Consider the following 27,094-nt stretch of genomic DNA (forward strand, 5'->3'; position numbering starts at 1 on the left):
CAGCACTGTCTAAAAGGACTGTTTATGATGACAGAAATATCCTATAGCTGTTCAATATGCCAACCACTAGCCACATGTGAATAAATGGCTACTGAAGAATGCAACTCTAGACTTTATCTTTGCCTAAACCTTGGCAGTTTCTGTACATCTGTCTTCATCCATAAGGGTTTCTCTCTTACACCTCTGGGCCTGCCTGCAGTCCTCTGGAGCACCAGATGGAGGCCACTGGAAAAAGACCTAGCTAGTGGATGCAGACTCTTCTTCTGGGAATGTCAGGGATTCTAAGCTGTCATGATGGCTCACATTTGGTCTTTAATAATTTGATTTAAAATTTGGGTGTTTTTTTTTATTACATTCTTTTACGACTGCCATTTCTGTGCTCTGCCAAAGGTAAGAGTTCATATATTACATCTCACCTCACAGGATGGAGCCTGTCACATTTTATTATTTTTATTTTTAATTATTTATTTTTTTGAGACAGAGTTTCACTCTTGTCGCCCAGGCTGGAGTGCAATGACACGATCTAGGCTCACCACAACCTCCGCCTCCCAGGTTCAAGCGATTCTCCTGCCTCAGCCTCCCCAGTAGGTGGGATTACAGGCATGCGCCACCACGCCTGGCTAATTTTTTGTATTTTTAGTAGAGATGGGGTTTCTCCACGTTGGTCAGGCTGGTCTTGAATTCTCAGCCTCAGGTGATCCGCCCGTCTCAGCCTCCCAAAGTGCTGGGATTACAGGTGCGAGCCACCACGCCCAGATTATTTTTTTATTTTGAGACAGAGTCTCACTTTGTCATCAAGGCTGGAGTGCAGTGGCACAATCTTGGCCCACTGCAATCTCCAGGGGTTCCAGCAATCCTCCTACCTCCATTTCCTGAGTAGCTGGGACTACAGGCGTGTACCACCACGCCCAGGTAATGTTTTCTAATTTTAGTAGAGACAGGGTTTTGCCATGTTGCCCAGGCTGGTCTCGAACTCCTGGGCTCAAGTGATCCACCTGTCGCAGCCTCCCAAAGTGCTGGGATTACAGGTGTGAGCCACTGCACTTGGCCAAAGTTGAATCTAGTGTTTTTTGTTTTGTCTTGTGAGACAGAGTCTCCCTTTAATGCCCAGGCTGAAGTGCAGTGGTGAGATGGTCCTGGCATGAAACAGTTTACGTTTTGCTACTGAAGAATGCAGCTCTAGACTCTATACTGAGTAGATGGAGAGACTATCTGCTCCTCGGAGAGGCAGAGAAAGACTCACACCTGAAGCACAGGCATCCTGAGCCTGTTTAAGACTAATGCTGGAGAAGAACCAAGGATCCCACTCTGCCCCCTCCAAAAGCCTTGCTCCAAGTAACAAGCAACAGCAATCTAGTGCTGTAAGGAAGGGCAACAGGGAGAACTATCTTACCTCTCTCCCACCCTCAAATGTGGCACAAGCTGGAAGATGAAGTTGTAGCAGTAATGCCGAGACAAAAAAATCATCTATTACTCCAGATCTCGCTTTTAAACACAAAGTATTGGCAGTCCATCTCTGTAAGAGTCTGAAGATTGTGGTGTACTGACAGTAATTACTGCAACCACAAACACTCAAAACTCTTCTCAATTACTAACTAGACTGACCAATACCTGTTCACACTAACAGCCTGACAGAAGTAGAGGCATGCCTATTTCTGGGTAGAAATATTATGTACTTTCATCCCTGCCATTCTTTTACAATGTCTGATATTCAATCCAAAATTATAAAACACATACAAAAACAAGAGATTAAAACAGTCAACAAAACCAGACCCAGAGACAGACCAGATATTGAAACTGACAGACATTATATAATAACTATAATTAATATGTTTATGGATCTAGTGGGGAATTTTATCAGAGACAGAAACTTTTTTAAAAGGAAAATGAAAACATTAGAAATTTAAAATGTGAAGAAGTCCTTCACTGGGGCTTATCAACAGAATGAACACAATGAACAAAAAGGGTGGACCTACAGAAAAATCGATAAAAACCATCCAAACTAAGAGAGAAAGAGTTGGGGAAGGGCAAAGCAATCAAGAGGTAAGACAACTAGCAAATGGTCTAATATATTTTTACTTGGAGTCCTAAAAGTAAGAGTGAGGCAAAAGAAATATTTGAAGAGATAATGAGCAAAAATTTCCTAAATTTAATGAAAGGCAATAAACCATATATTTAAGAACCACTGAGAAACCAAAGCGAGATAAAAATAAAGAACACCACAACTAGGCCCGTTATAATCAAACTGCTGAAAAGCAGTGATAAAGAGATAAAGAAAAAATATTGAAGACAGCAATTAAAAAAAGAAACATTACATACAGAGGAACAAAAATAGGAATGACAGCAGACTTCTCACCAGAAACTATGGGAGCCAGAAGACAACAAATCATCTTTAAAATACACAGAAGCCGGGCGCGGTGGCTCAAGCCTGTAATCCCAGCACTTTGGGAGGCCGAGACAGGCGAATCACGAGGTCAGGAGATCGAGACCATCCTGGCTAATACGGTGAAACCCCGTCTCTACTTAAAAATACAAAAAACTAGCCGGGCGACGAGGCGGGCGCCTGTAGTCCCAGCTACTCGGGAGGCTGAGGCAGGAGAATGGCGTAAACCCGGGAGGCGGAGCTTGCAGTGAGCTGAGATCCGGCCACTGCACTCCAGTCTGGGTGGCAGAGCAAGACTCCGTCTCAAAAAATAAAATAAAATAAAATAAAATAAAATACACAGAATAAAAAAATGTTAACCTAGAATTCTAAACTCACACACCACAAAAAAAGTTTAAAACAACCATTGCCAGCAAAACTGAATAATGAGAAATTTTAAATAAACTTCTCCAGGCAAAAGGAATTAATCTAGTAGGCCATCAGGCGCCGAGCAACCTTTTCTGTAAAGAGCCAGTTAAGTGAAATGGTGTAATATTATTTGAAGGTGGACCAATGATAAATTAAAGATGTATACTGAAAACCATATAGCAACCACTAAAATAAATAAATAAATAATAAGCCAATAGTAGAGATAAAATTGAAGCATAAAACACACAACACACACACACACACACACACACACACACACAACACCTTGGCCAGACACAGTGGCTCAAACTTGTAATCCCAACACTTTGGGAGCTCAAGGTGGATGGTGCTTGAGGTCAGGAGTTCCAAAACCCGTCTGGGCAACATGCAAAACCCCATCTCTACTAAAAACACAAAAATTAGCTGCTCATGGTGGCACACACCTGTAGTCCCAGCTATTCTGGATGCTGAGGCATAAGAATCGCTGGAACCCAGGAGGTGGAGGTTGTAGTGAGCGGAGATTGCGCCACTGCACTTCAGGCTGGGCGACAGATGGAGACTGTCTCAAAAAAAAACAAACAAAAAAAAAAAAAAAACAAAAAAACACTAAAAAACCAAAACCCAAAATGAAGAATACCTTAACCCAAAAAAAGCAGGAGAAGTGGAAAAGAAAATCAAATAAATAGCAAGGTGATAGATTTAAACCCAACCATATCAATTTCATTAATTTAAATGGTCTATACTTTGATTATAAGGCAGAGATTATCATATTGAATAAAGAATCAAATACTGATAGTTATAGAACACTACAGAAACCAGAAACAAAGAGCTAAAATAATAAAAAGACTAATCTAGGTACCTATAGTAGACAAAACATAATTCTACTAAATTTATATCAATATTTAAGAAATTTTAAAACATCTCAAGCAAAAATAAATGATGAACTAATATAATTCAGTTCAGCTGAAGTGATTCGACTTGACTACTTTTTGTCTCCCCGGTTTGCAGATATTTTAAGGGCTCCATGTTAATTAGTTCCCCCACCTCTCAAATACAATTCATAAACACTGACCTTGCCATGGCTTCTTTCCACTTTCTGAAAACATTTATTCAGGGACAGATTATGTCGAACAGAATTCTTCCAGCCTGTTGGTGCAGTAGCAAAATATGGAAAATGGTCCAGAATCCAGCTATAAATTTCTTTGACAGGCAAACATTTATTTGGAGAGTGCTCAATAGCCATATAAATGAGAAGACTAAAGGAGTATGGGGGCTTTGAAGTTGCTGATTTTTTTTCTGCGTTCTGGTAGCAAGCTGGTCCAAAGGATGGCACATCATCTCCCTCTATGTCATACAATGGACTAACAATTGGAAGACCCTCACTTCCGAGGCTGAAGTTTGTTAGAAGATTAGTACTTTCATGAAGCCAGTTCAAGTTTGTGAGTTCATCATCTGCTGACTCACTGTCCACTAGAGTGGCCTTTGGCCTGGCAGCATCAACAGCTTCAGGCAAGCTTCCCATTTTGTAAATCTGGCTTAATCCTGCAATCTTTTCAGCTCCTGGGGTTTCAGCTCTCTTATCTGGAGTCATTCCAGTTACTGGACCCATTTACTCTTATAGTTCTGCAACAAAGGAAACAATTATCAATGTAATACTTTAGATTCTTAAACTCTGGGAAAAAGAAAATACATATGCAAATATCCCCAAATCAGAGAAATTTTGCTATCAATTATCCCACATAATATTTAAGCATCACATTTGTATAATGAAGATACTACTGGTTATAATACAAGGAAAATAACTTATATTAGTTGAAATGGCTATAAATAAAGTGCAGCTTTATAGGACCAGATGTATGGGTGATAGTAACACAATTAAATAATGCATTTTAAATACTTAGTACTTAAGTACCTAGCCCACACTAATCGCCTAATAGGAAGTGGCTGTTAATACTTAAAAAAGTATAAATACTTAAAAAGGCTATTTCTTTGAATTATAAGACTTCATATGTATCTTAAAAATCTATGATTTTACAAATAGTTGAATCCTGAAAATAATACATTTGAAATATTATTTAAGCAATATTTTAAAATAAACTCTTTCCTCAAATCTCAAATATTTACTATAAAAAGGAACTATGTATACTATTTTTACAGCATATCATACTAAAAAGAGATAACATTTTTATTTCATTATTTATTTTTCATTGACAAATAATACTTATATATATGGGGTACAATGTGATATTATGATACATGTATATATTGTGAAATGATTAGATCAGGCTAATTAATATATCCATCACCTCACATACTTATTTCTCTTTGTGGTGAGAACATTTTAAATGTTCTTTTAGGAATTTTGAAATATACATTATTATTAACTATAGTCACCATGCTATGCAATAGGTCACTAGAACTTACTTCTCTTGTGTAACCATAACTTTGTAATCTTTGACTAACATATTTCCCCCTTCCCTACACCCTCCTCCTACCCCCACCACCCATATCTGGTTACCAACCATTCTATTCTATATTTCTGAAAGTCTAACAAGATAACATTTCTTATTCACTAAATTTATTATTAGCTAAATTAAATTCACTATAAGTTTATCATTTCTTTTTAAAATTCCAGTACTTTTAAACTCTGCATTCTATATCATCTCAAGTACTGACATTTCAAGGCTGACATTCTCTTAGTAAGGTCTGAACTGTCCCTGTACTTTCAAGGAGAGCGAAAAATAGCTGTTACTATTCTTTTTTCATTTCTATTTTCTCAAATGATTTTTGTTTTGCATTTTAAACACCGTTCTATTTAAAAACTTTATCATGAGAGAATAACAGACCAGAGAAGAAAGCAATAGGCTAATGTGCTATTTAATTAATTTTCAATGGCTCACAAAGATAACTCATTTCTAAATTCAGTGAAAAACCAACTATTATCCTATTCAACCCACTTATGCTTGTGTAACTGAAATAATTGGGGGGGAGGGGGTACCTCCAGAGTTTTATTTTGCTTAGAACATAGATGGCAGGTTACTTCAAGAATTCTGAAAACCGGCTAATTTTATTTTATTTCTATTTTTTATGTCAGTTATGTAAAAGAGAAAACTGGTTAATTTTAGATGTAGAACAGTTTATCTGAATTCTGGGAGCTACCACCAGAAGTAGTTAGCCTCAGAGCACTCCATTAGCAACAGCCTTAGATAATACTTTAGCGCCCAGGCATTTTGCTAAATAATTTACATATGATGTCTCAATTAACTGTCAATTAAACCCTATAAGGTAGGCACTATTATTAATTCAACTTTATTGATGAGGAAAATTAATCAGAGAGGTTAAGCATAAGTGGAACTGTTAGAATTTAAATCCAGGCAGACTGACTCCAGAAACAAAATTCTAACCACGATATGTGCTGGCAATAGTATGTACACAACACCTATGAGCACCAATGACTCAAATCCTATTCATTTTAAATCTTAACAGCATTCTTTCCATATCCAGTTCTTATCTCTCTCCTGTGCACCCATAACTTGAAACATCACAACACTGTAAAAAGAAAAAGATCGAACGATAACAGATTTGGCTTCTGTTTCAATCTCTTATGAAAACCACATACATAAGCATTCACATATATGAGCACACAATGTATTCAGAACTGATATCCTGTACTATGTAAGTGATCAAATTATTCATTTTATCACCAAAGTCTCTCTATTCATAGAGACTTAAAAACATGATGAATGAGAATTGGTTGAATAGTGTCTTGTTTCCTTAAAAAACAAACAAACAAAAAAACCCACTCTTTAGTGTACCCAGTGTTCAATTAAAGAAGGGAGTGATTAATTTCTAACGTTTCACTTTTGCCTTGTCACTTAAATCTCCATTTATCTGTTATTACATCTAAAAATTAGAAAGTACCAAACAGCAGTGGCTAACATTTGCTGAGATTTTACTACATTACAGATTCTATGTCATAGGCTTTAAAATGCATCATCTCTACTTACTCTGAACTACTCCTTAGTTCAATATACATCCTTCCTTTCCAACCGTGAATTCCATGAGGAGTAAGTCTTTTTTTTTTTTTTTTAAGAGACAGGGTCTCACTCCGTCACCCAGGTTGTAGTATAGTAGTGGTATCATGGCTCACTGTAACCTCCACCTTCTAGGTTCAAGCGATCCTCCTATGCCAGCCTCCCAAGTAGCTGGGACTACAGGCGCACACCACCATGCCCAGCTAATTTTTAAATTTTTTATAGAAACAAAGTCTTGCTATGGTTGCCCAGGCTGGTCTCAAACAACTGGCCTAAGCAATCCTCCCGCCTCAGCTTCCCAAAGTGTTGGGATTACAGGCACGACCCACCATGCCCAGCTGGGATAACAGTCTTTTACTTTTGTATTCCTAATGAATCTTATCAAAATGTTAAGTATGAGTAGACACTCAAATCATAATTATTTCAGACAGAAATGAACTCATAATACAAATTGTATGTCTATTTTATAAAATGCTGCACTAACTGCCTTTAAGAGTTCATTTATTTTGGAAATGAATGCTTAACGGTAGGAAACATCCTAAGTGGTAACAATAAAAAAAACTGAAATTCATTGTTAAGAATAAGGAAATGGAAATGAAGTAAGCCATTTCCCTAAGGCACTAAAGCTAATAAAAAGCAGAGCCAAAATTATAAACAAGGCTAAGTTCAATATTCAAATTTCTGGCCATTAGAGTCACTCTCAACCGCTCAAGTAACTTGCATTTTTAGCAATACTACTTAAAACAGAAATAGTGCGTTTTATTAATGTAACATACTCAAAAAATCAGTTTCTTGATAACTATTGACTAAATTTTCTCATAAGTAATTTAAATGGTTCCAAGTATGTTATTCCTCTGAATTACAAGTTTATAATAAAATTTCATTACTTTAAGATGTAAAGAAATAGTATGGCAACAAATATGCCAAAGAGTTACAGAGTGTTAATCCAAGCAAAGTTTAAAAAACCAAGTACTGACATTATTAAAAACCAAGTACTGACATCATCTTAGTAAGGTTTGAACTGTCATTGTGTTTGCAAGAAGGAAAAAAAGCTGTTTCTAAACTATCCTTATATAGCACTTTAGAGCACTATCCATTTAGATGAGATCAGACATGTTCAGGGTGCTACGACCGTAGACAGAGCACTACCCACTTAGAATACTAAGTCCACCACAATGGATAAATAGGCAAATGATCTTTTCTCACATATTAAATACAAATAGCAAACAAATACATAAATTAAAAAATTATATTACAAACTTATTTTAAAAAATATACACAATTTTGGGCAAGGACCTAGGGCCATTTTGGAAAGCTAACTGGAAATGTGTATCAAGAATTATTAAAAATTTCATTCTTTGAACCAACAATTCCAAATGTGTCACTTTTGTGAAATAATCTTATGTAGGGAAAAAGATACTCCCTTCGTAGCCCACGATGTGTGGAGGGACACACAGATATTCATCCAAAAATTATTAAAGATAATGGAAAACTATAAACAACTTACATTTTCTGTAACAGAGAAATGGTAAGGTAAAGCCCATCTATTCAATCTAATATTTAGTAGCCATTAAAAATGACTGACTTGAAGAATGTGAATAAATTAAAAACTGGTGAAAAAGTAAAAAATACATACAAAAAAGAAAACAGTGGTTTATATTACTAACAGTAATCTTTGTCTTTGTTGTTCTGTTTTCCAGTTTTTCTTTAATGTGTTTATTATAGCTTAAAATTAAAACAATAAGCTCAAGGGAGAAAAGGCTGTGCTACATTATTTTTAGTTGTAGTATTTCCATTTCACACACAAAAATCAAATCTTAAAAAGGTCATGGACTTATCAGAGAGCTCAAGTCAAAAACAGAAGCCACCTCTTGTATTCTTAGTACAGCCTGTTCTGTTGCAAACCTTACATAATATGAATTAGCCCATTGGTAAATAAAGGAACGATTTTAGTACAATGTAAGTCATATTGGTTTGTACATGATTCTTCTCAGCCTATGTTTTTGTACTACCAAATAACAGCTGAACCCAAAATAGGCTAACACAGTGGAAAGCAGCAAGCTGCTGAAAAGACAGTATGGTACACAATTCTCATTCAACCCATGTTCTTCCTCTTGGCACAGTTTGGCCACATGCTCTTTCTTGCAAGTGTTTAATGAGCTCTTCTTTCCAAATCTTTATGCATTTTACCCTGGCCTCCTAACCCTGTAGCTTCAACCCTTCCTCGCACAGTGTTCATCTTCTTTTAAAAATCTTAAACTGACCATATTACTTATTTGTGACAAATTTCATATATGTTTTAACATACTCTAGTATTCTCATTAAGATTTTTTTGTTAGTATTCTGGATACAAAGCTGCATATTTTTCACTTTTGAGTGACTTGGCCCATCAGCTGAGCACAATTTTAGTGTTTTCAGGAATATATAAATATGCATTATTACTACAAAAAGATCTGTATATTTCACAATAAAATCAAGAAAACTTTCAATTTTATTTATTTTAAAAATTATAGTCTTATGAGAAACTGCATCTTAAAATGAAATGAAACCGTTCACTAGCAGAGCATTAATAATACGCATGGTCAATTTGCTTCATAAAGCCAAATGCATAAATAGAAGAAAACCTGGGCTTGTAACGTAACATTTTATTGCTCCTTTAAGAACAGTATTTCTACGAACCATATAAAATTGTGGTACATAACAAATATTACTTTTAAAAAAGCCAAAATAATATGATGTGGGATTTAAAAAATATATTCTAATTTTTAGGAGTGTAACTAGCTTAATCCAAGTAATTAATACAACCACTAATAAACAAATTTCTAAAGCCAAGACACTGCTATCCAAAAAAGTAGATAAATGGACTATATACTTTAGCAAAGTACAAACTTGTGTTAAGGCTCCCATCTTCTACATTCTAAAAAGAGAAAGAATTATTCACAAGGAGATTTTTATTTTTTTTTTTTTTTTTTTTTTTTTTTTTTATTATACTTTAAGTTCTAGGGTACATGTGCATGACGTTTATATCATGTATAACTCCCCAATGCAATCCCTCCCTCCTCCCCCCTCCCCATGATAGGCCCCAGTGTGTGATGTTCCCTTCCCGAGTCCAAGTGATCTCATTGTTCAGTTCCCACCTATGAGTGAGAACATGCGGTGTTTGGTTTTCTGTTCTTGTGATAGTTTGCTAAGAATGATGGTTTCCAGTTGCATCCATGTCCTACAAAGGACGCAAACTCATCCTTTTTGATGGCTGCATAGTATTCCATGGTGTATATGTGCCACATTTTCTTAATCCAGTCTGTCACAGATGGACATTGGGTTGATTCCAAGTCTTGCTATTGTGAATAGTGCCGCAATAAACAAACGTGTGCATGTGTCTTTGTAGTAGAGTAATTTATAATCCTTTGGTATATACCCAGTAGTGGGATGGCTGGGTCATATGGTACATCTAGTTCTAGATCCACAAGGAGATTTTTAAAAGTGGAGAGTTAAAGCTTTGTGCAGTGGCAGTATCGCAGCCAACGAGGTTTATCTGAGCACAATTATTGCTAACTGGAAACTTTCCCCAATACCCCACTGCAATTACTTGCAATATAGTCAGCACTGGCAATTTTTGATAGTCTCTATGGAGACATAAACAAACAAATAAAATACGAAAAATAAATAAAAATAAAAGTGGAGAGTTCAAACCAACCCAGTACAATCACTCTGGAACCCATCTAGAGCTTGACTGTGTGCCTGCCATGGCGGTATCTTGAGAAGAAGGCTTGGGATTTAAATGTACTATGGCAGTATCTTGAGAAGGCAGCTTGGGATTTAAATGTACTATTTTTTTTTCCCACAGTTGTGCAGCTCATGCATCTCTGAAGGTGTCTAACAGAGATCTGCACATCTGCATATTATGTTCAATGTTATAGTGATACCCTACTCTAGGATAAGAAAAATAAAATTACATATTGGAATTCTCCGATTATTTCCCAAAAGGTCATAGAAGAGCATTTTTGCTTAGGTCGGTATTAACATCGGTAAGAGAGAAATGCTTCAGAGACTACATAAGAAAAGGGAAACAAAGCCACAGAAGTTTCAGCATTATCTAAAACTCAATATGCTGCATTACAGAGAATTAGATGTGTCACAGTGATAGCCTTTTTTGCCCAAAATAACTAAGAAACCTACTAAACACAAAACGTTGGTTTAACCAAACAGAATTTTGACTTATTTTTCTACACTTTTAACTGATTATATTAAAGACTGAGTTAACAAAAGGTTTTTTCTTTATATTTTTCCAGATGTTAGAATCCTTAAACATTATCTAGCCTTCCACATTTAAACATCATATAAAATAAAATTACATGGAAGACATTCCGAGATTTGTTTTTTCTCTCATCAAATTCACTAACATTATTGCAGCAGTAATTCATTTTTAGAGAGACTAGTATTCCATTTTATGAATATTCAATAATTTCCTATACTCTTAAGGAACACTTAATTGTTTATGTTTGGGACTATCACAAGTACTATTGTTATAGAAGTCTTTGTTCATATCACCTGGAATACAAGTGCCAAAAATTCCTCGAGTATACATCTAAAAGTTGAACATATGTCAAGAAGCAGAATTATTTGATCACAGAATAGTCTTCAACTTTAATTGATGACCAACTGCTTACCAAAAAAATGCTGATCGGTTACCACTAACCAGAAATGTATATACCAAATGCTTCATGTACTTGCCAAAATTGTTTTTTGCCAAGCTGATGACTACTGTATTAGTCCATTCTTAAGCTGCTAGAGGGACATATCCGAGACTGAGTAATTTATAATGGAAAGAGGTTTAATTGGCTCACAGTTCTGCACGGCTGGAGAGGCCTCAGGAAACTTACAATCATGGCGGAAGGGGAAGCAAAAACATCCTTCTTCAAATGGTGGCAGGAAGGAGAAGTGCTGAGCAAACTGGGGAAAAGCCCCTTGTAAAACCACCAGATCTCGTGAGAACTCACTATCACAAGAATAGCTTGAAGGGACCACCCCCATGATCTAATCACCTACCACAAGGTCCCTCCTCTACATGTGGGGATTACAATTCGGATTACAATTAAAGATGAGATCTGAGTGGGGACTCAAAGCCAGACCATATCAACTATGAAACTCTATCTCCTTGTAGTTTTAATTTGCATTTCCCGGATTAGTAACAGGGTGGAACACCTTTTCATTCATTTATATCTGTATATGGATATACAGAATATGAATATATAGATATATATGAACATACAGCTATGAATATATATCTATCTATATACCATTTGGGTTTCCTCTTCCATAAAGCATCTATTGAAGCCTTGTGCCTATTTTTCTATGGGTTTTCTTAATGATTTGTAATGTTTGGATACTAATACTTATATGTGATGCAAATATCTTTCCCCAGTAGAGGACTTGTCTTTCAATCTCTTTATTAGTTGCCTTTTAATAAGAAACTTCTTTACTTTCATATGGTGGAATTTATTAACCCTTTTCTTTATGGTCTGCAGTTTGTTTTATAGTTTTTGCCTCCTCAACTCACCAAAAATGTATACATGTATTTTTTATCCAATTTCATCTTTCACATATAAACATAAAATTGTTCCAGCACTATTTATTAAAAACTTCAGGCCGAGCATGGTGGCTCATGCCTGTAATCCCAGCACTTTGGGAGGCCAAGGCGGGTGGATCATGAGGTCAGGAGATCGACACCATCCTGGCTAGAACGGTGAAATATCCTCTCTCTACTAAAAATACAAAAAATTAGCCGGGCGTGGTGGCGGGCCCCTGTGGTCCCAGCTGCTTGGGAGGCTGAGGAAGGAGAATGGCGTGAACCCAGGAGGCGGAGCTTGCAGTGAGCCGAGATCGAGCCGCTGCACTCCAGCCCCCGCAACAGAGCAAGATTCTGAGATTCCGTCTCAAAAAAAAAAAAAAAAAAAAAAAAAAATTCATTCTTCCTGTTAGAAGAACCAATCCACCATTAGTCCTCAGCGTCCCTGCACACTCTCATCTGTTAAGAATGCAAGGCCTTTTATCTGGGCCATTTCTCAGTTTTTGTCTGCTGCAAGCAAACCTGAGGTATGATTTAACATCTCCTACTAAAGAACAGGCCAACTTCCACATCTCTTTTCTCATCAATGAGATACTGAGAAAAAATTTTTTTTTAATTTCCATGTGATTTACTCGGGAGGCTGAGGCGGGAAAATGGCGCAAACCCGGGAGGCGGAGCTTGCAGTGAGCTGAGATCCGGCCACCGCACTCCAGTCCGGGCGACAGAGCGAGACTCCGCCTCAAAAAAAAAAAAAAAGTTTTTTTTGCTTACCTATTTCTAACCTAACTGAGTTGGTATTACAATAGTGTATAAGGTATCAATTCTCTAAAATTTGTTGAAACTTGTTTCATGGCCCAGTACATGATTAATGTTCATAATGATTCACTTGATGTTTCTATGGTGCGTGGATGAAATATATGTCCATTGGATGAAGCTTGTTAATTGCACTGTTTAAATTTTCTATATTCCTACTAATCTTTTTTTGGGATCTGCTTTCTACATCAAATACTTAGGCAGATATATTACAATCTCCTGCTATACTGGTAAAATTTTTCAATTTTTTGCTTGTACATCTGTTAACTTTTTGCTTCATTTTGTGGCTATAGTTATTAATTGCATGTAACTTTAAAACATATATATTCCTACCTAATTAGCCATTTCCCATTATGCATCAATTCTTTTTGTCTTTAAGTCTATTTGAAATGATGTACTAGCTTTCTTCCCATTAATATTAGCCAGGCAGCAACCTAAATGTCCATCAACGAAAGGAATGGATGTGGTACGTATACACAATGCAATACTATTCAGCCATGAAAAAGAATGAGATCAGGCCAGGGGTGGTGGCTCACGCCTGTAATCCCAGCACTTTGGGAGGCAGAGGTGGGCGGGTCATTTGAGGTCAGCAGTTCAAAATCAGCCTGGCCAACATGGTGAAACCCCATATGCACCAAAAAAAAAAAAAAAAACAAAAAACACAAAAATTAGTGGGGCATGGTGGTGTGTGCCTGTGGTCACAGCTACTTGGGAAGATGATGCAGGAGAATCGCTCAAACCTGGGAAGTGAGGTTACAGCGAGTTGAGATCACACCACCGTACACCAGCCTAGGCAACAAAGGGAGATGACTCAGTCTCATAAAAAAAAGAGAGAGATCCAATCATTTGCAACAACATGGATGGAACTGGAGATCATTATGTTAAGTGAAATAAGCCAGGCACAGAAAGACAAACATCACATGTTCTCACTTATTTGTAGGATCTAAAAATCAAATGAATTGAAATCATGAACATAAGAGTAGAAGGATAGCTACCAGAGGCTGGGAAAGGTAGTGGGGGATTAGTGGGAGGGCGGTGGGGGTGGTTAATGAGTACAAAAAAAACAAGAATAAGACCTACTATTTGATAGCACAATAGGGTGACTATAATCAATAATAACTTATTTGTATATTTTTAAATAACTTAAAGAATATAATTAGATTATCTGTAACTCAAAGGATAAATGCTTGAAAGGATGGATACCCCATCTCCCAGGAGGTGCTTATTTCACATTGCATACCTGTATCAAAACATCTCACGTACCCCATAAATATATACACCTACTATGTACACACTAAAATTTAAAAAAATAAAAAAAAAATTGCCAGGTGTATATTTTTCCATCATTTTACTTTCAACATTTTTGTTTTCTTGTAGTCTCTATCCTATATCCCATATAAATGAATATTGTTTTTAAAGGCATGCATGTATTTGGATTTACTTCTACCATCCTTTTTGGTATCCCACTCTTTCCATGTTAATTTTTCTCTTTCTTTTCTTGCCTTCTTTGGGATGATTCTTTTTTCTCATTCCATTTCTTTTAATCCTCTATTAGTGTGGAAGTTATATACATATTTCTATCACTGAAATGTTACCTTATAATTTTTGATATAGACTTCTAAAATGCCAGTTATCTTTAGTCTGCCCCTAAACAATAACAATAAATATATATACATATATATATATTTTTTTTTTTTCTTTTTTTGAAACAGAGTCTTGCTCTGTCACCCAGGCTGGAGTGCAGTGGCACAATCTCAGCTCACAGCAACCTCCACCTCCTGAGTTCAAGCGATTCTCCTGCCTCGGCCTCCTGAGTAGCTGAGACTACAGGTGTGAACCACCACATCCGGCTTTTTTTAAAAAATATTTTTGGTAGAGACTGGATTTCACCATGTTGGCCAGGCTGGTCTCGAACTCCTGACCTCAAGTGATCTGCCCACCTTGGCCTCCCAAAGTGCTGGAATCACAGGCGTGAGCCACTGTGCCCAGCAACAATAAAAAGATCTTTACATGCTAGCTCCAATCACCTTCTCCTTGTTTATAATATAATATAGCTTTTTCTTTTTTGAGACGGAGTCTCACTCTGCTGCCCAGGCTGGAGCGCAGTGGCACGATGTTCGCTCACTGCAAGCTCTGCCCTCCCGGGTCCATACCATTCTCCTGCCTCAGCCTCCTGAGGAGCTGGGACCGCAGGCACCTGCCACCATGCCCAGCTAATTTTTTTGTATTTTTAGTAGAGATGGGGTTTCACCGTGTTTGCCAGGATGGTCTCGATCTCCTGACCTCGTGATCCACCCGCCTTGGCCTCCCAAAGTGCTGGGATTGCAGGCGTAAGCCACCGCGCCCAGCCAATATAGCTTTTTCTTAACTTCGTAAGATGCTATTATTATTTATGCAGTCCATTTTTATTCACCCATATAATTGTCACTCTCTGATAGTTTCTTCTTAAATCTCAGATTTTCTACCTATGATCATTCACTTCTGCTTAAAAAATAGTCAGTGAACTTTCACATTTTGCTTGTATGAACATGTCTTTATTTTGTCCATGATCTTGAAAGATGTTTTTGCTATAGAATTCCACACTGTTATTTTGTCTCACATATCATTTCATAGTCCATTACTATTTCCATTACTGTTATCGAAACCTGATATTCCTTTGGAGGTAATGTCTTTTCTCTTAAAAATGTTCCCTTTATTAACCTCTTTTGTATTTTCCAATTTCTTGTCTATATTGTGCTCTAAATTTCTTAAGATTTACCTTTCATTATGCTACCTTTTCAACAGTATATTTGCTTTTATACCTATTCACTGAATTTTAATTTCAATTACTATTTTCATTTCCAGAACTTCTGGCTCTGTTTCAACATGTTTGCTCTTTTCATTTTTAAGTCTCTTACTGAACATATTAAATGTATTTACTTTCTATTTTCCATCTGGTAATTCTAAAATGTGAACTATTTGCAGATCTGACTCAAATGATTCTCTTACATTGTGCCTTTTTCCTTGGATGGTCTGTAGTTTTTATTATAAGTCACTTATTTTCATTAGAACTTTACCAATGGGAATTCTTTGATAATGATGATTACATGTTAGGTTTTATCAGGCCCTTGGGAGTCGTAACAACCCAGGATCATTTTAAATTCTTAAGGTTTAGTGTGAATTCATGCTGCAACTAGTGTGAGAGCTGGTTTGTGGTAGCACATTTTCAGTGACATTTTTTCAATTTACAGCAATATTCGAGAAAAAAATTTACCTGTAGAAACCCTGGGGGCATAAAGGGAAAGAATTTCTATATCACTCTTATAAAGGTGCAGTACAATGGGGCTCCAAATTAATCAGGAAGACTATTTCCTGCTAAATGCTCCACCTTGACTGGGTCTAGGCTTTGCTTCCTGATCCCTGAGCCCCACAAAGCCAAGAACAGAGAAGCTCACCTGATGTGGCAAATATCCTCAAGGCAATAGCCAGGTTCAGAACTCAGCCTGCCCTAAGTACTCTCCCCTTTGCGCCAGAGCACTGATGCATTTAAGATTTTATTTTATCCAGTATTTTAGGTTGTTTTCAGCAGAAAGCTGAAGGTACTTGGTACCTTGATCCAGGTACGTGGTTCACCATGCTGCTGGAAACAGATATTTACATTAATTTCTGATGACAGTGTCACTAAAGTACATTATCCTTTATTTTAGCACATAATTTCTTATGTTTTCCTTTCTGCCTCAGCACACTTGAGAAGTCTGACATACTTCTAACAAGAGTTGCTCATTATGACAATGAATCCCAATCGGAAGTAGGTAAAGTACATATCCCTGGAGGTAAAAGATTAGTGGATACATTCTACAGGCCCCAAGTGTTGCAAATTTTCATTTTGTGCTTTCATTTCAATAATAAAAAATATATTTTGCCATTTTCAAAGAGAAAAGTGAGACATTTTTAAAGAAAACTGCTCTAAGAACTAAAGTTGGAGATTCTCAAAATGAGATTTTTTTTTCTTTAAAAGAGATCCATATTATTTGAGAGAGGCACTGCTCCATACTGAAACGTCTCACATTGCTATATTTAAGTTACCAAAAAAACCTTACTTCCATATCTTAGTCCTCAATGGTACTGTATGTAGTCAATGTACCTGATTATACAGGTCTGTGATCCCTTATCTAAAAACCTTAGGGCCAAATATATTTCAAAATTCAGAATATTTTGGATTTCAGAAAGGTAATACGATATCTATACATATACATATATTTCTCTCACATCCTAGTGAAGTCTAAGGCAATACCCCAAAACAAATATGTTAATATTTCTGTGGCAAAATGTATATTCACACTAAGAAGGGAGTAAATAAAGACCACCAATACCCTTATATCCACTCAGATCATGTTTTACCACTATAAGGGTCAAGAAAACTTTTGGTTTCTGGAGGATTTGGGATTTCTAAATCATGGAAATGGACTTATCGATTTATTACCTGTCACAGAATGGAAAGCCAGGTAAATTTCATTAGAATTTCACATAACACCACAGATCTGAATAAAATCTTAATAAGGGTAAAGAGCTCACCTTAAGGGACATGAATTTAATGCATAAACTTTCTGATTCCCCCACCCTCACAAATACTTATAAGTCTCTTTTTTGTCTATCTGTGGTTTAACAGTTGAGGATACAGAGTAAGTAACCTCCTGATAAGGAAATGTATTATGAATTACTATGATGTCAGAAGTACCTAAATGTGTATAGGAATTTTAAATATAGAAATTTAAATCTATATAAAATGTATATAGGAATTTTAAATGCTAAAGATAAAGTATTAGCTATATTGGACCACGATTATAGTATCTCTGCATCTAGTAATGTAGATAAAAGGTACAGAAAGAGATGTATAAGAGATATACTATTCAGAAGAACTTCTGGTTCCTTTCTAAGAGACTTCAAATCAGAAACTTCTTGCATCTACTACATGCATGGCTCTGTTGTCATAGTTACAGTCTATGGTAAATATTATATAATTTATAAAATGAAAGCCTTCTTCCTTTAGAAAGGAATTACACACACATACATAATACTAGGAGATATTTGGGCAGAAACTTGAGGAGGCAATATATTTGAAGTTGAAATTGTGAAGGATAAGGAACTTCATTAATTTAAAAATTCAAAAAGTAAAATCTAAATCATTTATCTTGATATTAATTACATCTGGAGACAGTGAAGCAAGGGATTATCAGCATGAGCTGTGAAGAAATATTGCTTGGGTTCAAATCCCAGCCCTGCCTTTCACTAAGCTATGAGACCTATCAATTTAGAATTATACTACTACTTACTTTCATAAGATTCTTAGTACAAATTAAACAACAAAAATAAAGCACTTAGAACAGAGGTACACAGTAAGTATACAATGAATACTAGCTGCAGAGATAGTAATGATGGTTATTACTATTATAAATTTTAAAATTATTAGCTTTCTTCCTAAAGTAGATGTATAAATATTATAACCTCCAAATATAAAAATTAGGGTACAAAATCAGTAACAAGGCTTTATATTTTGAAGTTTTGAAATTTAAAAAATATTTGTCTAGTGTTAAGGATAGATCTCCCTCACGACCAATGACATCCACTGACAAGGTGGCCAAATGAGATCAGGACTTCTTGGAAGAGTGCCACAATACGTGTTTCATAATTTTCTCTATTATTCCACTTTCACTTCCTTATTATATTTGTCTCCATGCACTTTGCTTGCAGATATTTTGCCAATCATGCAACATGATAGAACCCTTCTGCTAATCCTTGTAGTTTAAATAATCCAAAAGAACTTAAAACATACAAACTTTTAATATTTTGTTATTAATGGCCAAGAAAGGTCTAAATTACTTTATTAACAGCTTTGTCTGATCCCAACATTCTCACACACACACAAAAGAATTTATGAACAACAAAAATAACAATACTACCTCTGAAATAATGATGAGTTTTCACTATTAATGCCATTCTCAATAATAAAAAGAAAAGACACAGCAACAAATGTAATGGCATCATCAAAACTGGACAAGAATATAAATATCTCCTAGTTACATTCATTTGTATCCAACTAATTTAGAATGTACTATTCTGTTTCAGAATTCTTAAGTTAAAATACTCAAAATAATTTTCTATCCATTTTTGAGATAATACTTCTAACAAATGAGGCAGATCTAAGAAAAATATATAAATAGCATGGTTAATTCCAGCCTAGCAGCTAGAGTACATTAAAAATATGGATATACGAATATAAAATTTATTTAATGACCAAAAAAAATCCAGCTCAGTTCAGAAATTCTCATGAACATAAAGGTTCTGGGTTTTTTTCTTTCTTTTTTTTTTTTCTGGTTCTGTCACCCAGGCTGGAGTGCGGTGGCATGATCACAGCTCACTGCAACCTCAAGCTCTTGGGCTCACGTGATCATCCCACCTCAGCTCCCTGAGTAGCTGGGACAACACGCATGTGTCACCACACTCAGCTAATTTTCTTACTTCTGTAGAGGCAGGGTCTCCCTATGTTGCTCAGGCTGGTCTCAAACTCCTACGCTCAAGGATCCTTCTGCCTTGGCCCCTCCCCAATTGTAAGGATTACAGGCATGAAACACTGTGCCTGGCCAACATAAATATTTTTAGTGTACTCTTTAATAACTTACATAGGTCCACAGCAAATAAAGCATAGCTGCAATTAACTCGGTTCGATTAATTATGAGTTCAATACCTTTAAAAAGTGCTTTTAAAGGTTTATTATTGAATCTCTTCACGCCACATTTTCAGTTTTATTTAAGTTTCTATCTTACGTATACTATAGTTCTTAGGGTCCTAACTCTATGTTGTTTCTAAATAATTGTTTAATTTTTTAAAATTTATATTTCATCCATTATATTGTCTAAGAATTCTTACTGGGAAATAAAATATAGCACTGAGAAAAGACTCAGATCAAAACAAAATACAACAGTCAATTCTTGATAGCCCAAAGCAAACTTAGGCAAATTTAGTGTTTCCTTGTACCCTTGGGCCAGTCACTGAATATCTTTCCTTATTACCTCTTTGGGTAATGAAGAACATCAATTGTGCTGTAAGCTTTACTACATGGAGTGAAAAAGAACATGCCATCTGTTATTTCTACTAGAACTGGAAAGAAGTTGAAACCAACACTTGAATAACTGTACCAAGAGGCCTGAGGAAGACTGTAGTCAGTCCCAGGCTTTAAGCAAGAAATAATTAACCTCAAACTATATGGCTGCATCTAGCCTACAGATAAAATTGTTTCTCACCATTTTGACCCTACTACTCCAGCTTCTTACTTAAAATCAGTCTCATTAAATACTTAAACGTGAATCCTGAAGCATATAAAAATAGGATTTTTTGGTTACACTTAATTTAAAAGTTTACAATCTCTAATTCTTTTTAGGTGGTCTTAAGATATTTGGAAACTTTAACTGCATGTCATCAGCAAAATCAATCAATTTCACAAATGTCAAAAGAGCAACCAGAAGGCAGGCATCATCTCAGATTTGTGGCTTTCTTATCCAATCACTCTCAAGTAACCAATATTAAAAAAACAAATTGACTTAGGCTAAGATAATCCTAGTAAAGGGAAAGAGATAGTCATTCACTGAATTCAGATCACTAAACAATGTTTTTCACAGAAAAAGAAATGTCTACTACAGAGCTATGGCAAAGCCCAGAAATCCAAATGTTTGTGAATTTTATGGAAACTGCCTAGCAATTAGTTCAATTCTTCACTGCAATTTATTTAAGCTTTGCCACTAAGATTTAATATATAATAAAATAAATTTCCATTCAATTTTCCTCTCCTTTCCTCACCTCCAATATTCTTAGGAATGAACCATATTTATTAATTATAATAAGGTACCATTTCTCAAGCCTGGAAGCCACAGCATTGTATTTCCCAGATTTATTCAAAAGTATAATCAGATTACAATAAACTTGACATAATATATTTTAGCAGTTTATAGATACTAATATTTTCTAAATCTGAAGACTTCCTCATTTTTAAAAAGGAAAACAATTTTTTATTTTTATTTTTTCCTCGTAATTAAGGTTGGTTCTCACTCAAAAAAGGAAAACAATTTTCTTCCTGTTAATTTGTCGAGTCAGTAGCAAAAATAAAGTCTAGTATTTACTGAACGTTCATTATCTGCAATGCACTGTGTAATAAACTTAACAGCCACTACAGCTTTAAAGATATTCTATAATCTCAGAATATCTAAAAACACTGGTAAACCTCATGTAAGAAAAAAAGGCAATATAAAAGGAAGGAACTCACAACCTTTCCTACTGATTTAACAATACATTTTTTGTTTTGATTAAGATTCTCCATTATAAATAATGTCTATCCCCATAAAATCCAATACTGAGATTACAGGGTAAAATCAAATCCCCAATGTACTGCAAAAAGATGTATATTTGATTATAATGCTACATGATGTCATGCATCCAGGAGAACTGAAGCATTATGGTCTCTTAGGGATAAAACTGCCTCTTGGTCATAGATTTAGGTGACACAGCATGTGATCCATTGTCTCTAAACAAAAAATGTGTGCAGCTGCATTTTCTAGTCAAGGGGGATGGGAGTGCAGAATACAAAAGGGTCAAAGATCTGTCTCGTGGAGAAATTGCTTCTCAAATGAGAGTAAAAAATGAAATAAAAGTGAGTGGGGGGAAAACCTTTCTCCAACTCATACTAAAAGCAGATACCCTTAAAACTAAAACAAAAGAAAAAAAAATATGTGTGGCAACCTTCCACTGAATTCACTTTTCTCCTATACTAACTTGCCCAGATTCAATTTGTAAACCATGTGTTTAGATGCCACTTCTATTTAAATATTAATAATTTTCTGTCAATTGTACATAGTATATAGACTTCCTGTACACAATGTTGCAGTATTTGTCTCAAAAAGAAAAGTGTAGTCATTCGTCCCTTTCTTGGGGAAGTTAAAATGAACCAATAACCTACAAACCTGATATTTTCTGCATAAAGACCAAATACATTAAAATGAGTCCCTAGCACATAATCCTCCTCCCTTTCACAGAAACACGGATTTCAAAAAGCAGTACCACAAAAGATCTAAATTGAGTGAAAACTGTTTTAAGAAAAATGGTTATTTTTAATAAATGTTAAAAAAATTGGTGACTAAATAATTCATAAACTCCTATTATCTTAAACACAGCACTTATATACCCTACATGTTACTAAATATGACAAAAAAGAACCACTACTAGCTCTTTGAGTAAATCTGACTTACAAAACCCATCTACTTAAACTTCAGGATTGCTATCAATGCCACATTTAAACACAACTAAGTTAAAAGCAGAAAAAAACTGACAGCACAGAAATCAAAGAACAAAAATATAAGGAGAAAAATATACTTACCATCTAGAATCAGAAGTAATATCACCTGTACTATAAGTCATACAGTGACCAATCATTAGCCAACCAGCACTTTGGTTTTTTGACAGACTTGTACAGTCAGCCCTCTGCATCTGTGGGTTCTGTATCCATGGATTCAACCAACTGCACATCAGAAATATTTGGGGGGAAAAAAAGGTTGGTTGTGTCTGTAACGAACAGATATAGACTTTTTTTTCTTGTCATTATTCCCTAAACAATACAGTATAACAACTATTTATGTAGAATTTACATTGTATTAGGTATTATAAGTAATCTAGAGACTTAAAGTACAGTATATGGAAGGAAGTGGGTAGGTTATATGCAAATACTACACCAGGTAATACAAGAAACTTGAGCATCTGTGGATTTTGCTATCTTCAGGAGGTCCCAGAATCAATCCCCCATGATATCAAGGGATGACTATATTGCATTTGAAAAACAACACTGAAAGGAACAAAGTTATAGAAACCTAAAAAGTCAACAGATCTAATGTCCTAAAGGACAAATTTGATTGGCATTTGAATATAAACAAGCGGTCTTGTCATCAAAATTTGTTTATGTATAATATTTCAATGCCTTGGCCGGGCGCGGTGGCTCAAGCCTGTAATCCCAGCACTTTGGGAGGCCGAGACGGGCGGATCACGAGGTCAGGAGATCGAGACCATCCTGGCTAATACGGTGAAACCCTGTCTCTACTTAAAGAAATACAAAAAACTAGCCGGGCGACGAGGCGGGCGCCTGTAGTCCCAGCTACTCGGGAGGCTGAGGCAGGAGAATGGCGTAAATCCGGGAGGCGGAGCTTGCAGTGAGCTGAGATCCAGCCACTGCACTCCAGCCTGGGTGGCAGAGCAAGACTCCGTCTCAAAAAAAGAAAAAAAAAAAAAAAAAAATTTCAATGCCTTGAATATAAGTCATAGTCATGCATTAAATCACCTATAGCCAACTGAATTGCTCCACTGAAAAGAAGCATCTTTTAAAAGTATATTCATGATCAGAAATAAATCTAATAAATGCAGACAATATCTTACTAACAGCCCTAATGTCAAATTTGGAAAGCAAGAGTAAAACTTAGGACTCTATACTGATTGGTTTAATATATTGATTTTATATGTAATTCTAAAAACAAAACAAAAATATAATTAACACAAAATTAAGTTGATTTTAAGTAGGGTTACATTAACCTCATACGTACCCTGACTTAAAAATATATTTATGCTAAAAAATTATTAAAGATATTCATGTTATTAAAGACTATCTCCAGCTGGGCACAGTGGCTCACACCTGTAATACCAGCACAGCACTTCGGGAGGCCAAGGCAGGTGGATCACCTGAGGTGGGGAGTTCGAGACCAGCCTGACCAACATGAGAAACCCCGTCTCTACTAAAAACACAAAATTAAGTGTGGTGGCGCATGCCTGTAATCCCAGCTACTTGGGAGGCTGAGGCAGGAGAATTGCTTGAATCCAGCAGGCAGAGTTTGCAGTGAGCCAAGATCACGCCATTGCACTCTAGCCTGGGCAACAAGAGTGAAACTCCGTCTCAAAAAAAAAAAGACTATATCCAGATCATTTTAGAAAGTAATACTTTCTAAAATAAATGTTTCTAAATAAACTTACATGGAATGGAATATAACCTAAATTCTAAAAAGCCATTATCAACTGCAGCTACATATAGCTAAGTAGTCTAGTGGTCACTACTAAGCAGACATGGTTAGCAAGTGAGTGGATGTTAGTTCTATTTGCTACTATAAATACTGGAAAAGAAAATGACTATATTTTTTTCTTTTTGGAGACAGATTAATGTTTGCAATATTTTGTTTTGCTTTTTTTTTTTTTTTTTTTAAAAAAAAAAAAAAAACAAACCTGTTGAGTTTGAGATGTTCGTGAGATATCCAAGTAGGACAGGCATTTGGGATATACATGATCTAAAGTTCAGGAAAGAGGTCTGGTCTGGAGATAACTTTTGGAGTCATTAAATCTGAAATATCTCTCAAATCTGTCCACTTTTCTCCATTTTCACTGTCACAACTATAGCCTAGGTCAACATTATCTTTCATCCAGACCACTGCAAAGGTAGTATAGGTTGAATACTCACTCCTTATCAGAAATTCTTGAGACCAGAATGCTTTGGATTTGGGATTTTTGGGGACTTTGGAATATTTATTTGTATATACATGATGAGATACTTTACGGATGAGACCTAAGTCTAAACATAATATTCATTTGTTTCATATATATCTTATACAAACAGCCTGAAGGTAATTTTATTTTTCCCTTAGAGATGCTGAATAAACCGTGTATTGGTTTGAATAAACCATGCACCTGCATTCTGACTACAAATCATCACATTAGGTCAGGGGTGGAATCTTCCACTTGTGGCATCATGTTGGCACTCAACTTCAGATTTTGGAGCATTTCAGATTTTGGATTTTTGCATTAGTGATGCTCAACCAGTATACACAAATGGAAACCCCTATGGTGTGTTCTGCACAACCACACACAGTAGCTCCTACAGTATCTTCCTAAATTAAGTCTCCCTACACTTATGCCAGACTCTCTCTTAATTTGTTCTCTGTAATATAGCTAATGTAATACTGCAGAATGCAAATCTAGCAATGTCCCTTTCCCACTTAATCCATCAAGGGGACCCTTAGGTCAAAATCCTTAACCTTTTATACAAGACCCTGTGTATTTTAGCCATGCTCTAACCTTTCAGGACACATTTTTTGCCACCCTTTTCCTTGTTCTTTTCATTTCAGATATCTGAATACACCATGCTTTCTCCTCTCTCAGAGCCTATACACATCCTACTCCTGCCTGGAACACTCTTCATTCCACCTAACCCTGGCTAACTGCTATTTATTACTCGCACCTCAGCCTGGAAATCTTGGGAGAAGGTCGGGCACGGTGGTTCATGTCTGTAATCCCAGCAATCTGGGAAGCCAAGGCAGGCAGACCATTTGAGGCCAGAAGTTTGAGACTGGCCTGGCCAATATGGCAAAAACCCCATCTATACTAAAAATACAAATATTAGCTGGGCATGGTGGTGTGTGCCTCTAATCCCAGCTAGTTGGGAGGCTGAGGCATGAGAATCATCTGAACCTGGGAGACACAGGTTGCAGTGAGCCAAAATCGCGCCACTGCACTCCAGCCTGGGTGACAGAGGAAGACTCCGTCTCAAAAAAAAAGAAATCTTGGGGGAAGAATTCTCTAAAATCCCAGAGTATGGAGGAGCCCCAGTTCTACTCTCCCACAGTGCTCTAACTTTTTGATAACAATTGCCACAGCTGAGATGGTTTAGTACATATCTTTCTTGACTAACTGAAAGCTTGATAAGGGCAGAGCTAGTTGTCTGTTTTGTTTATTGCTCAAATATTTGTTGTCTGGCAAATCTTGGCTCTAGTTCTGCTAGTACGTAATTTTGCCATCTGTAAAATGAGATGTTAGACTTTATTATAATAATATAAATTCTAATCAAAACTGAAATTCAAATATTACTAGCTTTCCTATAGATACATACACGTGAGATCTACATTTCCCCTCTGTATCTATTCCACATACACTCACGTTATAGTCCATACATATTCACACATGTATGTGTACATTACAAATACACACAGAGAATGAAAGAGCTAGTACTTTCATAAATTAAAAAAAAACTCATTGAATGCTTATTGGTAACAGGTATTGTTGTAAATACTTTACTAGTGTTAACTCTTTTAATCTTATTCATAACAACCCTATCAAGTAGTTGCCATTATTAGTGTCTATTTTATATGCAGAAACACATACAGAGAAAGATTAAACAGTGTGCTCCAAACTGGAAGTATGGGTCTAGAGTTTACACTATTCACTACTACACTAGCCTGACATCCTGCCTAGATTGCTTTATAAGTACCAAAGACCAAAAACAAACAAACAAGCAAAAATCAGTATGATTCAGTATCTACATCCTCAAGCTAATGCTTCTGTATTAGAAGTCAGTCCAAATTATACTAATTCTGTTCAAGTACATTTCTCTACATGCTTGCTTTTGATATTCTAACCACTGGATAGTATACCTTCCCTACCATCATTCAGTCAAACCCTAATATTTAAGGTCTAGTAACAACTCCTTCACATAATTCCCACCCCCAGCTTTTTTCTGTTAGAGTCTTTAAATCTCTCCGTGTTCGAACTGCATTTACATTTCTTCTTTTTACTGTAGTTATTTATGTTAAGAGAGCAAAAGAAACAATAGACATGAGATCACTTCATAAACACTAAAGTTATTTTATAAGATACTTAATACACACCAAGTCAAAAGTATTGTTAACCAAAGAAAGAAAATAGAAAACAATGGACTCAATATCTCTAAACAGAGTACTTCAAAAGCAAGCACAACCTGGCTCTAACTTGCTGCCAGTTTGAATAGAAAGGAAAAATTATACCCAAACCATACCACATCATTAAGTTTTGCTTTAACTA

The 27,094-nt window shown here is 35.9% G+C and overlaps 1 protein-coding gene and 1 non-coding gene across 7 annotated transcripts in view; one reads left to right on the forward strand and one right to left on the reverse strand.

Moving 5' to 3' along the window:
- FOXN2 (forkhead box N2) overlaps positions 1 to 27,094 on the reverse strand; it is a 78,566-nt gene that overhangs the window by 42,009 nt on the left and 9,463 nt on the right. For 3 of the 6 annotated variants that reach the window (XM_033175780.1, XM_033175774.1, XM_033175779.1), the window contains 2 exons: positions 22,611 to 22,751; positions 3,864 to 4,414 (listed from right to left, as the gene is read on the reverse strand). In XM_033175780.1, coding sequence (XP_033031671.1) covers positions 3,864 to 4,400 — 537 coding nt within the window. In that variant the 5' untranslated portion in view covers positions 4,401 to 4,414; positions 22,611 to 22,751. Of the gene's footprint in view, positions 1 to 3,863; positions 4,415 to 16,641; positions 16,827 to 22,610; positions 22,752 to 27,094 lie in introns of all 6 variants that reach the window. The other 3 variants (XM_033175778.1, XM_033175777.1, XM_033175775.1) reach the window with 3 other exon arrangements.
- Positions 10,321 to 10,460, forward strand: LOC117063201. Its single transcript, XR_004428800.1, has one exon. It is a non-coding gene; the product is annotated as a U4 spliceosomal RNA (small nuclear RNA).

Source organism: Trachypithecus francoisi, unplaced genomic scaffold, assembly GCF_009764315.1.
Source record: "Trachypithecus francoisi isolate TF-2019V2 unplaced genomic scaffold, Tfra_2.0 Lachesis_group17, whole genome shotgun sequence".
In the NCBI taxonomy this organism is placed as follows: Eukaryota; Metazoa; Chordata; class Mammalia; order Primates; family Cercopithecidae; genus Trachypithecus; species Trachypithecus francoisi.